General features: G+C 44.0%; 1 protein-coding gene across 1 annotated transcript; it reads right to left on the bottom strand.

The window, feature by feature from the left end:
- Window positions 1–1,753: 1,753 nt before the first annotated feature.
- LOC142197279 (retinol dehydrogenase 7-like) lies at window positions 1,754–13,199 on the bottom strand. Its single transcript, XM_075267451.1, has 4 exons — window positions 12,812–13,199; window positions 8,618–8,770; window positions 3,644–3,774; window positions 1,754–2,129 (listed from the first exon to the last, which is right to left on the bottom strand). Exons 1-4 carry the CDS (start codon window positions 13,179–13,181, stop codon window positions 1,767–1,769), a joined length of 1,017 nt encoding a protein of 338 aa, XP_075123552.1. The 5' UTR covers window positions 13,182–13,199; the 3' UTR covers window positions 1,754–1,766.
- Window positions 13,200–17,853: the final 4,654 nt, after the last annotated feature.

The following is a 17,853-nucleotide window of genomic DNA, read 5'->3' on the forward strand; positions in this document are numbered from 1 at the left end:
TTGTGTTTATTATACCTGTACTGTGACATCACTGAGTTTATTATTAGAGATGAGCGAGTAGTGAAATATTCGAGATTCAATATTCGTTTCAAGTAGAGCCTCAATATTCGACTACTCGAATCCCATTATAGTTTATGGGAAAAAATGCTCGTTTCAGGGGAACCACTATTCGACTAAAGGAGAGTCACAAAGTTCACGAGTAGCAGGAGGAGAGTGTTTAGGAGGAGCGCTGTGCAGTTAAAGCGCATGGACCCCATAGACTATAACAGGTCCGTGTGCTTGCAGTGCACTGCCCGCACAAATGATTAGTGCGCGGCAAGCACACGGACCCCATTATAGTCTATGGGGTCCGTGCGCTTTATCTGCACAGTGCTTGCAGTTGTGCTGATATTCCGTATGGGGGGGTCCTCCTGTGGACTCCTTCCGGACGGGAGCTAAGCGCTAATGTGAACCGGCCCTTACTCGTCCTGCAGAATCAGCATTGATTGGCTGAATGCAGTATAATACACTGTATAGCATTCGGCCAATCAACGCTGGTTCTTCAGCAGGCTCATCTTTGCTAGTCGGGAGAGCTGGCAGCTTGTGGTTATGCGGGAACTGACTTTTTCTCATAGGAATGCATTGAACCAGCGTTGATTGGCCGAATTCTATACAGTGTACAGCATTCAGCCAATCAACGCTGGTTCTGCCGGAGGCTAGTATGTGACGAGGCGGAGTCTAAGATCGGACCACAATGAAGACTGTTGTGGTCCGATCTTAGACTCTGCCTCCTCACAGACGAGCCTCCGGCAGAGCCAGCGTTGATTGGCTCGAATGCTGTACACTGTACAGCATTCGGCCAATCAAATCTGGCCAATGCATTCCTATGAGAAATAGTAATCTCCCTCATAACAGCAAGCTGCCAGCTCTCCCAACTATCAAAGACAAGCCTGCTGCAGAACCAGAGTTGATTTGCCGGATGCTATACAGTGTATTGCATTTGGCCAATTAACACTGGTTCTGAATCGAATCTTTACTGCGAATAGCAAGTAGTATTTGAATGAGTGCGAGTATTTCAAATACTGTAGTATTCTATCAAATAGTACTCGCTCATCTCTATTTATTATCCTTTTACTGTGACATAACTGAATCTATTATCCAATAACTGTGACAGCACTGAGTTTATTATCCCTGTACTGTGACATCACTGTGTGTATTATCTGTGTACTGTGATATTACTTTGTGTATAATGCCTGTACTGTGTGCAATATCTGTACTGTTAAATCATATATGTTATCCTTATGGGGCTACATGGTAAGTGTTATCCTTATGATCACAATAAGTTGTCACACGGCCTTTTTACAGCTTAGTTCCATTCAAGTGAATGGGGCTGAGCTCCAATACTAAGCACCGCCCCTTTGCATTCTCTGCAGCTGTTTGGTGGTAGTCCTAGTTGTCACACTCTGACTGAGCTGGCATCAATATTACCATCCCTTAGCCTGAAGCCTCACGTTGTGAAAACTGAGCATTTTTGCAGTTGCAGAAACACAGCGGCAAAAAAGTTATATTTTACATTACCTGCCAAGTGAATGAGATTCTGGCTAATCTCATCCACACATCGCAGAAAAAATCTGCTGCGGAAAAACTGCTTTTTCACCAATGCCTGTGTTTTTGAAAATCGCAGTATGTGAACTATACCAGCGGAAGAATATCTGATGTAGTGTGAATTGAAGCCAACTATGGAGGGGTTCACTGTTTGTGAAGTAGATGTCATCTTCATTCGATCATTATTCAGCACTCGGTAGCCCTTTCCAGCATTTTCTAGTTGGCAAAAGTAAAATTTGATCAAAAACAAATGTTGGCAGCCACATGTATAAGTAAAAAAGAATTTTTTCTGGAACACTGGCAACCTGATTACGGGGATTTGGTGTAGGTGATGTGAGCGCGTCTACAATGGCGTCCACAACCTCATAGCTATTTTTGCTGCCATACTTTAGTTTCTCCTGTACAAAATTTGCTGTTGCCTCTATGACTTCTTTGCTGTAGCCCTCCTTCACCTCTTCTGAAAGAGAATCCCAGACTTTTTCTGCCGAAATATGTGGTTGGATATTTGTGGCTGGAGCGTAATTGCCGGGCTCAATAATACATACCTGCAAGCAACCAATACAGTAAGAGAATATTATTGCCTGTAGGCATGGTGAAGCATATACATTAGGCATCATTCTATACAGTGGCGTAACTAGGATTGGCGGGTCCCGTGGCAAACTTTTGACATGCCCCCCCCCCCCCCCCGACAGACGCAAAAGACACCGACCTAACCCCCCACACATTCCTGCGCACTGTATTATGCCTCATAGTAGCCCCTGCAAACAGTATTATGCCCCATAATGGCCCCTGCACACAGAATTATGCCCCATAGTGGCCCCTTGCACATAGTATTATGTCCCATAGTGGTCCCTGCACACAGTATTATGCCCCATAGTGGGCCCTGCACACAGTATTATCCCCCATAGTGGCCCCTGCACACAGTATTATCCCTCATAGTGGCCCCTGCACACAAAATTATGCCCCATAGTGGCCCCTGCACACAGTATTATACCCCATAGTGGCCCCTGCACACAGTATTATGCCTCATAGTGGACCCTGCACACAGTATTATAACAGACAAACTAATATGAGTCCACAGCCCGTCTGATGGAATGACTGTTGATGCACGGACCAGTCCCCCGGATTGGGATGGTAAAATATATGCAAAGAGAGAAATAGTCCAGCACCAGAAGCATATAATGTGCTAAAACATAGCTTTTAATTGAATAGAAAAAATAAAAACATATAGGTGGTCCCTGCGCACAGTATTATGCCCCATAGTGGCCCCTGCACACAGTATTATGCCCCATAGTGGTCCCTGCACACAGTATTATGCCCCATAGTGGCCCCTGCACACAGTATTATACCCCATAGTGGTCCCTGCACACAGTATTATGCCCCATAGTGGACCCTGCACACAGTATTATGTCCCCATAGTGGCCCCTGCACACAGTATTATGCCCCATAGTGGCCCCTGCACAAAGAATTATACCCCATAGTGGCTCCTGCACACAGTATTATTGCCCCACTGTGGAAACCCATGAAAAATTATTACACTCTAGGGTCTTTTCAGACCTCAGAGTATAATAATCGGAGACCGAGGGGGGATACCAACATAAAAAAACTTTGTTACTTACCTATCCCTGGCGCCACTGCACTCCTCAGTGGTATCGGCCATCTTCAATGAAGTCCAAGACGTCACATGACCCGGGACGCAAGCTTTCTTACCTTTCCAGGGCCTCCGATCATTATACTAGGGGGGTCTGAAAAGACCTAGAGTATAATAATAGTGTTTGTGGGGCCCGCAGCATCACTTACCGATCCCGGCCCCTACCAGGATTGTTAAGTAAATAGGGCCCATTACCGCTGGAGTAACTCAAGGCGGTAACGGCCTTTTAAGAAAAAAAAATGCAGCAGTAGTGGCTGTCGCCGGCCCCTAATGTCCCAGGCCCTGTGGCAGCTGCTACAACTGCTACCCCAGTAGTTACACCCCCGATCCTATACATTCTAGGGTGGATGGAGGTTTAACTTACCACTACTAATGAATAATAAAAAAGCAGAAATTCTAGAGTCTCACCTTCACTCCAAACGGCTTCATTTCTAGTCGGAGACAATCGCAGAATTTCTCCATTCCGGCTTTAGTCAATGAATAAATGCCATTCAGGGCACTCGCGTATGCGTTCATGCTCGACATAAACACCATACGACCTAAAAGCATTGTAAGAAGATCAGTATGAAAACACACAGTAGGCATACAGTAACACTTTTGCCCTGCATGCAGGGTTATTCTGTCCGCTTGAGAAGTCGGACATCTTCTCTTGCGGACAGGGAAGGACGGGCACGGAGTGCAAAAGAACGCACCCGATGCCCATTCAAGTGAATGACAGGTGTCACGGACACATCTAGTGTCCGCTCCTAGTGTCCGTGACAGATTTTGAGCGGACACTAGGAGCGGACACTACATGTCGGACACCGACGGTAGTGTGAACGCCCCCTAAAATACATTTTTTGATGTATGTAAATATTTTGGTATCGCAGTTGCCGAAGAAAAAAACAATGTTCCCTAGTTTATCCTTAGAATTTCTTGGTATTATTATTGATTCTGAGTTAATGGAATTTCGTTTGCCGGTTAGTAAGTTAAATATTATGAGAGCGCTGTTAATTGAAATGTTAGCTAAGGTAAAGGTTACGTTAAAAGAGATGCAATCTCTGTTAGGTTTATTAAATTTTGCGGGACGTGTAATACCAATGGGAAGGGTTTTTTCAAAACGCTTGTACATGTGTGCTAGTGGTTTGAATTCTCCTTATTCCCATATTAGGCTGACCAGAAGTTTGCGAGAGGATTTGGGCCTGTGGCTAGAGTTCTTGAGTAAATTCAATGGAGCAAGCTGTTGGCAATATGAATTCATTGATCCTGAGCAGTGGCGTAACTAGGAATGGCAGGGCCCCGTGGCAAACTTTTCACATGCCCCCCCCCCCCCAACTAACATCCCATATCTACTCCATTATTGGAAAAGATGTGGGTGGTGCCGGAAAACATATGTTTTAATCATTATGAATTATGTTTATTTAGACCTGCCTTTACTCTGGCCTTTTTTGCAGCTTTGAGAATAGGTGAGTTGGTGGCAGCAAGCAGTATGTCAAACACAGGTTTGGATTTTAAAGATTTACATTTTTATGAAAAAATGCTGGTCATTCATCTCGGGAGATCAAAAACCGATCAATTGGGTAGAGGATGTTTCATTCACTTATATTCATTGGATAATATGAAAATTTGTCCAGTGGCAAATGTAGCAACTTGGCTGGGATTGAGACCACAAATACCTGGGAATCTTCCAATTAAATTCCAATTTAGTGCTGTTTTAAAGATATGCTTAGGTCATTTAAATATTCTGCATACTAATATTTCATCCCACTCATTCAGGATTGGTTCTGCCACGGAAGCAGCACGTTTGGGATTGGATGATGCAATAATCAAAAGAATTGGTAGATGGGAATCGAATCGGTTTAAATTGTGTATTAGACCTGAGTTATTATTCTCTTAACTGTTTGTATTTCATTACAGGTTTCCAATTAGTACTATGGTTGATTGGTCATTCCTATATACACTGGGCCCAGAAGAGGGCTGAAGTGCGGAAGTATACTGAGACTTATCGTTTGATATTAATGAGGTGAATGTGTTTTGGAGAGGTATAAGGGGAATGTTGTGGAAATCAATTGTGTTGGAGATTAAAAAAAATGACTTTTCCTGTGGCCTACCCCTAACATAATCTTTATTCATTTAGGAGGAAATGACCTAGGAAAAGTTAAAACCCTTGATTTAATATGGGAAATTAAAAGGGATTTTTCAATTTTAAAGTGTATGTTTCCAGATGTGGTTCTGCTCAGGTGGTTTAACGTACCCTCATGTGGATTTAGGGGGCTTTATTTCAGGGCTCTACAGGCGTGACGGTGTGCACCTCTCGGATGTTGATAATGATATCTTTAATCTGGGTCTGCAGAACATAGTTGAAAAGGCCGTTTGTGTTTTTTTGGGGGGGCCTTGTCTGGTTAGACAAGGCTGGTGGGGGTTTTAGTCGCCCAGCTATTGCTGGGAGGACTACGTGTTGAATTATTTAACTATTTATTGGTATTTTTTTATTTATCTATTTATTAATTAATTGATTATTTTGATCAGTTATGGTTCAGTATTTGATCGTTTTAAAGATTGATGGATTTATTTAATTATTTATTTGGTAACCCCAATAATAAGCATCACGGTCTATTTACTCCACTTGAAAAAACTTCCAAACACAAAACGGTTTTGGAAAACACAGTGTTTCCGCTGCACGTATTTTTCTGCAATGTGTAGATGGGATTCGCTATAAATGTAAAACGCTGCAAAATCCACAATGTGGGGCCTCAGCCTTAAAGTAGTAATGAGTGATAGACCTTGTGTACATGTCAGGGCCATATGGTGATACGTGGTGTTCCTCGGTATACCACCATATTACATATGTATTCTCCTCTATAAGCTTTGCAATGTTTCTCTAGTTGCTTGAATTCACACACAGCTTAGTTGATGAAATTTCTGTGACTATCACTTCTATTCATCTGAATAGCAACGTTTTTCTCATTCAGATGAATGGACAGTTGTAGAAATTTGTGAAACAAATCTGTCACTTATGAATTCCTTATTAGGCTCAAGCACCACGTTGCGGAAACACAGCTTTTTTTGTTGCAGTTTTTTGGAGCCAAACCCAGGAGTGGATTGGACAGAAGGAAGACATATAAGAACTTCCTATATATGTCAAAATCCTTTTGCAGCCATTCTTGGCTTTTGCTCAAAAAACTGCAACAAAATCTGCAATAAAGCGTTTTGTTTTAGCTGAAACCAGGGGTGGATTGTGCAGAAGGGAAAAGTATAAGATCTTCCTTTATATGTCCCATTCCTATTATAGGCTAAGGCCCCGCGGGCAGTATCCGCAGCACTAAAGCGCTGCAGGAAGAACCGCTGCGTGAACGCATTGCGGTTCTTTCCACAGCGCTTTCAACAGAAAGTTTGCGGAGTTTTCCTCTGCGGACTTTCTGTTACAATTATATCTATGGGAAAGCCGCCGGCGTTTCCGTAGATATAATTGACATGCTGCGATTTTCAAAGCCGCTTTGGCGATTTCTTCCGCAAAGTGGGCATAGGATTCGCATGAATCCCATCCCCTTTTCTTGCACTGTAAAGCGCCACAGTTTTTCCTGCAGCGCCTAGCCTAGGAGTGTTTCTGCACCTTTCGGGAGTCGACCTGGAAACAGCTTAGTAGAAAGCAGAGCTTAGTCCAATCTGAAGCTTCAGAACTATCTTGTAAGCAAATGGGGCATAACTTGTTGATAGCGCCAAGTAGCAGAGTTCGGGAGAGCTTGATGTGCATCTCCATGTGCAAAAAGCACTGTGAGCTTTGAGATGCTGATGCTGTCAGTGAGGGCCATCAACTGCGACCGTTCTGACTTTGCTATGAATCCAAGTGAACAGTTGGTAACTTTAACTACCATGAGTAAGGTACCTGATTAACCAGAATCCTGCAAGTGTCTAAGTGCTTTTTAGGCCATATCTCATTAAATGGATCTATCATTAAAATGCTATTTTTTGTCCCTAACATGTAGAAATAGCCTTAAGAAAGACTATTCTTCTCCTACCTTTAGAAGTCTTCTCTGCACCGCCATTCTGGAGAAATCTGGGTTTTCTTTGATATGCAAATGAGTTCACTTGCAGCACTGGGGGCGTCCCCAAAGCTGTGAAAGAACTCTCCAGCGCCGCCTCTATCTTCTTCTGGAACGGCCTCTCTCTGCGTCTTCTTCCGGTGCTGGCTTTCAATCTTCTAGGCATGCGCAGATTGTGCATGCCCGCGGCATTTTTCCTGTGGCCACTTACATAGTAAACTGGTGTAAGTGGCCATTTTCTTGTGGTTGCTTACACAGTAAGCTGGGGTAAGTGGCCACAAGAAAATTGCCGCGGGCATGCGCAGTTGGCTCTGCCAACTAGGCATACCTAGAAGTTTGAAGCCAACGTCAGATGAAGACGCAGGAAGAGGTCGTTCCAGGCGAAGATGGAGGTGGTGTTGGAGATTTCTCTCAGAGCATTGGGGACGCCCTCAGTGCTACGAGAGAACTCATTTGCATACAGAAGAAAAATGGGATTTCTACCGAACGGCGGCACGGAGAAGACATTTAAAGATAGAAGAATAGCCTTTCTCAGGCTATTCCTACGTGTTAGGGACAAAAATAGCATTTTAATGATAGAATCCCTTTAACCCATTAACTGCTAAGATCCCCAATTGTGGATCGGATACTTTAACCCGCCTACGAATGCCATCTGTCATTGAGGAATAGAAACAGGACATTCCCATGCTCCAGCACCATGTCCCACGTGATAGGAAACCTAAACTGACCACATGCATGCATTGCCTTGCGCACACGAGATCATTTTCAAAGTGCAGTTCTCTTATTATTAAAAATAAATAAATTGGCAGTTAATGGGTTAAGAAGCACTGAGAATAAGTAGGTCAATACCTACTGTGAATTACACAATTGTGTGAGCTGACATGTCAAGAGGTGTGGTGCATGGGCTTCATTTCAAGACAATGAAATACAGCGTAACATGGCAAACCTCCATATAAAATGTATCAGAAGGTGCAGAAGTGTTCCAAAGTCTTCTATGGAAATTGTATCACAACTGGGATTACTTGGGGTTTGTGTGCACAAGGCCTAAAGGTTAATCTGTGGGTGAAATTTCCATATCCATTCCAAACAAGTGAATGTGTTTGCTTCTGCAGCGTGTGCGTGGATTTCTGCAAGAGCAACTCATTAAAGGACAACTTTAAAAATTTCTACAGAGAAAACTTACTGTCTGTATTACTGACTGTATTACTAGTCTCACATTCTGCCAAGCAAAATCCACAGTCACTAATGTCCCCAGGCTCCGACAACATACCCATTACCAAGACCTGAGCCGGCATGGGGTGTAACCAGACCTGCTCATTACTATGTATTGAGGATTTTCGTTTTTGGTTATGAATCTCACCTTTGCTTTTTCTGATGAGTGGAGCAAAGGCCAAGGTAGTCCGAATACTTCCCAACAGGTTGACGTCAAGAACTCTCTGGTATTTTTCAACTGATAGCCATTCAGACATTCCCCACATGGATATACCAGCATTATTTACAAGTCCCCAAAGCCCTGGAAAAAAAAGAAAAAGGACCTGCCTGTAATAAGAATGGAAACGTAGTAATGGAACCAGTAAGATCAAATGTGACAGAGAAATAGCTTGATGGCGGCACTGCAATGATAAAATGAGTGCTTGGGAATAGGAATGCACAGCAGAGTGCGCCATCTTATGGTCTTCTTAAAATGAAGAGCCAAACCACCATTAGGCTGGAGCCCACGGGATGTAAAAGCTGCGATTTGCCCGCAGCGGAGACGCTGCGGGAAAAATCGCGGCGTTGTACCGTGCAGGCAAAGTGGATGGGATTCATGCGAATCCCATCCCCACTTTGCAGAAAAGATCGCAACGTGGACACGCTGTGATTTGCAAAGCAGTTGCGGCTTTGCAAATCGCAGCATGTCAATTATATCTACGGAAACGCCGGCGGCTTTCCCATAGATATAATGGAAGAGAAAGTCTGTGGAGGAAAACTCTGTGAACTTTCTCTTCAAAACGCTGCGGAAAGAACCGCAATGCTATCACGCAGCGGTTCTTTCCACAGCTCATTAACACTGCGATTACAGCCCGATGGGCCTTAGAGAGCCTTCACACGGAGTTTACGCTCCGCTCATTCAGACATGTAAACACGTGTCAAAGTGACCGCTGTAAAACACAATCCCATAGACTTCAATGTGTGCCGGTCTTACGTGTGCTACACATTGAAATCAATGGGTTTAAAAGCCTCCCATTGATTTCAATGTGTAGCGCGCGTAAGACCGGCACACATTGAAGTCTATGGGATTGTGTTTTACGGTGACCACTTTGACACGTGTTTACGTGTCTGAAAGAGCGGAGCGTAAACTTCGTGTGAAGGCTCCATAAATTTGGTTTGTCAACAGGTCTGTTGTGTAGATAAAGAATATTCTAGTAACTTTGTGCAATGTATACATGTGGATGACGCAGCGGTTCCCACCATTAATGCACATAACTTATTACACCCATAGATCTATTTTGCAGCATGTGACAAGGTCGCCCGCTCTCCCCTTTATTATTCATCACTATTACAACCCCTTTTAACCATTTCTAGATTTAACTGCACAAAAGATGGTCATTTTCCATTAAAAGTCACATCGTTTGCCAATAATGTATTGTTATTCCTTTCTGATCCTAAATCCTTTCTATCATCTTCACTACAGTAGATATCTACGGTGAATTCCCTCTCCGACTCCAACAACAATATCTATAAAAGCAGAAAATTTATAATTGTGTGGAACTGGAGGATAATGGCATTTTCGTGACTTTCTGGTATGTGTATACTATAAATCGGTACAATTCCACGGATACAGGTGAAACTTGGTCGTGTGCAGCTAGCCTAAAGCATTCACTGTATAGGAAAATGTTGTTATAAGTTTATAGACTGGGCGTTTTTGGACACAGGGATATCTAATGTTCTTTTTATGTGTCCTAGAGAAGGGGGAGGTGTAATTTGTATTTATAGTTATCTTTTTAAACTTTTTTTTAAACTGTAATTATTAGACGGCCTATGGGTTTTGAACATCAGAGGGTCACTAATGAATGTTTTACAATGATAATGCATTGCAAACTGAAAGCACTCCTATTACAGGCTGCATAGAGCAGCCTGTAATAGAAGTGATAAGGAAACATGCCTGGGAGGCTTCAGTGGTCTCCTAGCTGTCATAGCAATGGATCACCAATTCTAGATTTCACTCCTGGGGCTGTTAATCCATGGGAAAATAGCTGCACCCATGTGGCGCCAGGAAGATGACGTCTTATTCAGCTTTGGCTAACCACATAAATACCTGACATCAAACATACTAATGGTGGATGTCGGGAAAGGGATAAATAATAACCTGTATACTCACACCTGTCACACCCCTTGTCTGCTCCTGCCTGACACCGCAGGAGCACACTCGAAGGGGGGAGTTCACACGGTGTAAAGTGGAGTGCAATCTAGCACATACACGCATGTCAGCAGTTTGCGCGCTCAAAAAGATCCCATTGATTCCAATGGGATATATTACACTATGCCAGAAAAAAAGGCAAACTACCACCACATAAGTAAAATACATAAATATTTTATTAAATAGACATGACAAGTCCAATACATAACACACATATGAAGTAGGATAGGGGAAACAATATATCGAGCCAGCATTAGGGGATAATTACAGTATATAGCATGCAAGAAATGTATATACCATAAGTCGTCTCTCTAATAATAAGCATATAAATGATGGAATTTTTTATTTAAGAGAATTTCTATCTATCTATCTATCTATCTATCTATCTATCTATCTATCTATCTATCTATCTATCTATATATATACCACCAAGCCCATATATAATAAAAGGACATCTCATATAGAAATAAAGACACTATATAAAGGGCAGGTGCACATATCAAAGAATATGAAATAAATAACCAGTTTACCATCATAGATTTAACAAGCAAAAGTAGAGAAAAGATAGGTATAAAGGTGATACAAGTGTTCTACCTATTAACCGATCTAAGCTGGTCACGCGCCCCGCGGTCACCTTTATACCTTATTGTTCTCTACTTTTGCTTGTTAAATCTATGATGGTAAACTGGTTATTTATTTGATATTCTTTGATATGTGCACCTGCCCTTTATATAGTGTCTTTATTTCTATATGAGACGTCCTTTTATTATATATGGGCTTGGTGGTATAATATACTTGTCATGTCTATTTATTAAAATATTTATGTATTTTACTTATATGTACCAGTGTTGCCCTATAAATTTATGTGTTGATTTCAATGGGAGTTACGATCGTATACGGCGGCCGCAAAATTACGCGCCGTATACGATCGTAACTCCCATTTAAATCAATGGGGTCTTTTTCAGCACGCAAACTGCTAACACGCGTATACGTGCCAGATTGCGTGCCAGTTTACTCCATGTGAATTCCCCCTGAAGAGACCGAACAGTATAATAATGTCACTTTTACTTATTTATTAGTTATTATTTATTAGTTATAGATATAACTCAGCTGATTTTTCCTTAGAACGCTAGAAGTTGGATTGATCAGTTCCTAGCAGTCCTGGGAATGTTATACACTATGTTGTACACCATTTTAAAGGGATCCTATCACTCAGACAATATTTTTTCTAAGTACCACGTCGGAATAGCCTTAAGAAAGGCTATTGGTCTCCTACCTTTCGTCGTCTTCTCCACGCCGCCATTCGCCTACAAACCCATATTTTTCAGTATGCAAATTAGCTCTCTTGCAGCACTGGGGGTGGGCCCCAGCGCTCAAACAGCACTGGGGGCATCCCCAATGCTGCGAGAGAACTCTCTCCAGCACCACCTCCATCTTCGTCAGCAGTGTCCTCTTCTTCCGGCGGTGGCTTGTAACTTCTAGGCCTCGGGCGTTGGGCTGAGCAGACTGCGCATGCCCACAGGCCACAAGAAAATGGCCGCAGGCACAGTATTGTAAACGGCCGTTTTCTTGTGGCCTGTGGGGATGCACAGTCTGCTCTGCCCAAGGCCTGAGGCCTAAAAGTTACAAGCCACCGCTGGAAGAAGAGGACGCTGCTGACGAAGATGGAGGTGGTGCTGGAGAGAGTTCTCTCGCAGCATTGGGGATGCCCCCAGTGCTGTTTGAGAGGTGGGGCCCGCCCCCAGTGCAGCGATAGAGCTAATTTGAATACCGAGAAAAACCGGGATTGTAGGTAAACGGTGGCGCAGAGAAGACGACAAAAGGTAGGAGACGAATAGCCTTTCTTAAGGCTATTCTGATGTGGTACTTAAAAGAAATGTTGTCTGAGTGATAGGATCCCTTTAAGGTATGATTTGTACCAAACCTTGGACTTGAGCCACCCCAATTTGAAACTAAACGAATCCTGAAAGGTTCACCTATCTTTAAAAGGGAGTCTATCATGAGAACCCAACATATTAACCCAGTCCCATGTGTTTTCCCATGTCAACATGTTGATAAAGTAAATTGTCCAAAATGTACAACTCAACTCTCCTACCCTGTTATTATACTGTATATTTGTATATTATTGGTAATAACCGATTACCTTTGTCTTACCTTTGTCGGGGAGGTTTTCTTGCACATATCGTTTCGCCTGTTCCAACTCTTTATCACTGGTCACATCCAGCCTGATGACTTTCAGTTGCCCTGGGGATGAATGGGTTATTAGAGACTGAGCCCCTTCTCCATCTGGGAATAGACACGCAGCAAACACTGTGAAACCCATGCCAAGGAGTCTTTTTGCCAGCAGGTTTCCAAATCCTGAATCGCAGCCTGTTATAAGCACCGCTCTTCCCCGTGGATCAAATAAAACATGTTTGTTTCTTAGCCTTTTGTGGATTGCAATACTCAACAGTCCAAAGAGTAAGATGTATACAAGATTCTGTGTGCTCAGGCACCAAGACCAGAGCCAAGAGAGAGACGCCATAGCTCTAACCTCAGTGTATAAAAGAAGTGTATTCAATGCTCAGTCTCAGTCGGTCGTGCGAGGAAGAACACTCCCCTTTCATAGGGCTGCACCCTGATTCATAATAGGAGAAGAATACAAACACTAGAACAATGTACATTGAGATCAAACCATGCTCTATACTATGGTGTGTATAAACATAGGTTTTTAGATGCAGTTTTTGAAGCTAAAACCTGGAGTAAGGTAATAGGTTTTTTTTCGATATACAGTGCAAGACTTGCAATATTTAAGAAAGAAAATGGCCGTGGGCATGTGCAGTCGGCTCTGCCTGACGGCAGAGCCGACTGCGCATGCCTAGAAGTTTGAAACTGGAAGAACACACAGGGAGAAGCCGTTCCAGGCGAAGATAGAGGCGGCGCTGGAGAATTCTCTTACAGCATTGAGGGATGATTCTGACCTACAGTGTTGGTCAAAAGTATTGGCATCCCTGCAATTCTGTCAGATAATACTCATTTTTTTCCAGAAAATTATTGCAATCACAAATTCTTTGGTATTATTATCTTCATTTCATTTGTCTTCAATGGAAAACCACAAAAAGAATTGTCAAAAATCCAAATTGGATATAATTCCACAGCAAACATAAAAAAGGGGTGGACAAAAGTATTGGCACTGTTTGAAAAATCATGTGATACTTCTCTAATTTTTGTAATTAACAGCACCTGTTACTTAACTGAGGCACCTAACAGGTGGTGGCAATAACTAAATCACACTTGCAGCCAGTTGAAATGGATTAAAGTTGATTCAACCTGTGCCCTTGTGTGTACCACAATGAGCATGGAGAAAAGAAAGAAGACCAAAGAACTGTCTGAGAACTTGAGAAGCAAAATTGTGAGGAAGCATGAGCAATCTCAAGGCTACAAGTCCATCTCCAAAGACCTGAATGTTCCTGTGTCTACCGTGCGCAGTGTCATCAAGAAGTTCAAAGCCCATGGCACTGTGGTTAACCTCCCTAGATGTGGACGGAAAAGAAAAATTGACGAGAGATTTCAACGCAAGACTGTGCGGATGGTGCATAAAGAAACTCGACTAACATCCAAACAAATTCAAGCTGCCCTGCAGTCCAAGGGTACAACAGTGTCAGCCCGTACTATCCGTCGGCGTCTGAATGAAAAGGGACTGTATGGTAGGAGACCCAGGAAGACCCCACTTCTTACCCAGAGACATAAAAAAGCCAGGCTGAAGTTTGCCAAAACTTACCTGAGAAAGCCAAAAATGTTTTGGAAGAATGTTCTCTGGTCAGATGAGACAAAAGTAGAGCTTTGTGGGAAAAGGCATCAACATAGAGTTTATAGGAAAAAAAAGAGGCCTTCAAAGAAAAGAACACGGTCCCTACAGTCAAACATGGCGGAGGTTCCCTCATGTTTTGGGATTGCTTTGCTGCCTCTGGCACTGGACTGCTTGACCGTGTGCATGGCATTATGAAGTCTGAAGACTACCAACACATTGTGCAGCATAATGTAGGGCCCAGTGTGAGAAAGCTGGGTCTCCCTCAGAGGTCATGGCTCTTCCAGCAGGACAATGACCCAAAACACACTTCAGGTCAGCACTAGAAAATGGTTTGAGAGAAAGCACTGGAGACTTGTAAAGTGGCCAGCAATGAGTCCAGACCTGAATCCCATAGAACACCTGTGGGGGAGGAGAGATCTCTTGATGGCAGTTTGGAGAAGGCCCCCTTCACATCTCAGGGACCTGGAGAAGTTTGCCAAAGAAGAAGGGTCTAAAATTCCAGCAGAGCCTTGTAAGAAACTCATTGATGGTTACCGGAAGCGGTTGTTCAGTTATTTTGTGTAAAGGTTGTGCTACCATGTATTAGGCTGAGGGGGCCAATACTTTTGTCCGGCTCATTTTTGGAGTTTTCTGTAAAATGATCAATGATTTGACTTTTTTTTTTTCATTCTCTTTTGTGTTTTTTCATTGCAACCAAAATAAATGAAGATATTAATACCAAAGAGTTTGTGCTTGACAGAATTGCAGGGGTGCCAATACTTTTGGCCAACACTGTATAATACACTGCTCCTGCAGCAGCCTTATCTCAGGTCCCAGGGTTGTTATCTCTTTGTTGTAAACACATTTGCATATTATCTGATCTGCTCCAGGCAGTGCAGACAAACTGACATGGGCAATCACCTTTAATTCAAATTGGTAGTCTGTCAATTTTAAACATGCCGGGAAAAAGAAAATGTAATTTGTCGCAAACAACGAGAGCTATGAAGGAAGCCAGAAATCACAGAGTTCTCCTCAAGCGGAGCTGAGGGGGATCATCGATGCCAACAACGCATGCATTATATGGCGTTGCAGCGAACTGCTGAGATGCCGTGACAATTACAGACATGGTACGAAGAACAACTTCAGTGCCTGGCCAACGCCGAAACAGGCGGATCATCAACTCCAACAACACGCTCATTATATGGCATCCCAGCGAGCTTCTGAGATGCCACAACAATCACGGGCACAGCGCAAGGAACGAGTTCAGCGGCAGGCCAGCTTGAGAGTTGCCAAATCACGGGAGCATGCGGATCAACAATGCCAGCAACATGCTCATATGGCTTCCAAGCGAGCTGCTGAGATGCCGGAACAATCACGGGCACAGCGTGAGGAACAAATTCAGCAACAAGCCAGCTTGAGAGCTGCCAAAACGCCAGAGTATGCAAATCATCAACGCCAACAACAACACTCTCATTATATGGCGTCGCAGCAAGCTGCTGAGATGCTGGAACAATCATAGGCACAGTGCGAGGAACACGTTCAGCAACAGGACAGCTTGACAGCTGTCGAAATGCCGGAGCAGGTGGGTCATCTACGCCAACAACTCGCTCATTATCTGGCGTCCCAGCGAGCTGCTGAGATGCTGGAACAATCACAGGCGCGGTGTGAGGAACAAGTTCAGCAGCAGGACAGCTTAAGAGCTGCCGAAATGACGGAACAGGCAAACCATCGACAACAGCAATTTGCTGAATATAGGCGGATCATTGACACCAACAACCCGCATACGAAATCACGGGCAGAGGCTAGTAAAATATATTTCTCTATAACATCTTAAAGACACAGCATATTTCCACAACAGCCCAGGGCCACCCCCAGATCAGCTCCTCAATATGACAGTGACATCACAGTCATGGGAATAACTACCAAGGTAGCAGGCATAGCAGCTGCTATGGAGCCATACAGGTAAGGGGGTACGTTTCCACTGAAACAAGTTAATTTCTGATAATAGATGATGGAAGGGGATATATAAAACTGACTGCACCTCCATTATGTTACTGGAACATCATAATGTCTGCATGTGATATTAGAATTACTTTTTTCATATACTGTGATTTCACTGTGTACACAGTCATCTTTCCCTGTGTTAGGCCCTGTTCACATTATCTGTGTTCAGGTTTCAGGTTGGGGAGTTCGCTTGGGGACCCCCCAAACGGAAACCTATACGCATTAAAAAGCAGTTACAGACACTTATACTCTGAATTTCCTCCCGGTTCTACGCACTTTGCGGACTGATCTTGAGCGTTGGGACACCAGGGGCCTCTCGTGGCTGGGACGCATCAACTTATTGAAAATGAACGTTCTCCCCAGACTGTTATATCTTTTCCAGATGGTCCCGGTAATCCTGCCCTCATGTTTTTTCTCTGCGCTTAACAAAGCCTTTACCAAATTTATTTGGGCCTCGAAACCCCCTCGTATTGCACGCACCACGCTGACTCGGGCCAAACAGAAAGGGGGTCTTGCGGCCCCGGACTGTGCGAAGTATTATCTGGCGGCGGTAGCTACCCGCGTCCTTGACTGGCACCACGCTGCTAAGACGAAGCTCTGGGTTGCCCTGGAGGACTCGTTGAGCCCCGTTCCCCTCACTGCACTTCCCTGGCTCCCTGAGAAGTACTGGTCCGATGATCAGAGGTATCCGCTTCCCTACGTGGCGCGCCAGACCATGGGAGTTTATCGCAGGTACAGTGCCCTGCGTCTCCTCTCCACGAATGACGGCCCCATGACTCCCGTCTCGGGTCACCCGGATTTTCCCGCAGCCCTGGGTTCTTCCTTTCTCTCTTATCGTGCGGGTCTTCCCGTCCTCCGCTTCAAACAGGTCACCTCAGGGTCCTCACTTCTCTCCTGTTCTGAGATTCTAACCCAGACCTCCTGTCCGGACACACCTCTCTTCCACTGGCAGTACGCTCAACTTTCCCACTTCTACTCTTCTATACGATCTTCCCGGGATCTCCACAGACCCCTGTCACCGTTCGAGCGTTTCTGTATTTCCCCCTCCCATACTGTCTCTCTTCTTTATGGTCTCTTGTTGGACGGGGCGGAGGATTCGCTTCCATCATTTACCACTGGGTGGGAGAGGGAATTGGGAGTTTCATTCCCCCCAGATGTGTGGTCGTCGGCCTTTCGTGCGTGCCATACTTTCTCCATGTCATGTAGGGCACAGGAGACCAATTTCAAAATACCCTCCAGATGGTATAGAGTCCCAGCCCTCCTGCATGATATATATCCCTCCACCTCAGATAGATGCTGGAGGTGTCTCTCCGAGCAAGGCACGATGACCCATATCTGGTGGGGATGCCCTCTCCTACGCCCCTTCTGGACCGGGGTCAGACAGGTTATTCGGCAAGTGATGGGAATTGACTTGGAGGACGAT

The sequence above is a fragment of the Leptodactylus fuscus genome, chromosome 3 (genome assembly GCF_031893055.1).
Source record: "Leptodactylus fuscus isolate aLepFus1 chromosome 3, aLepFus1.hap2, whole genome shotgun sequence".
NCBI lineage: Eukaryota > Metazoa > Chordata > Amphibia > Anura > Leptodactylidae > Leptodactylus > Leptodactylus fuscus.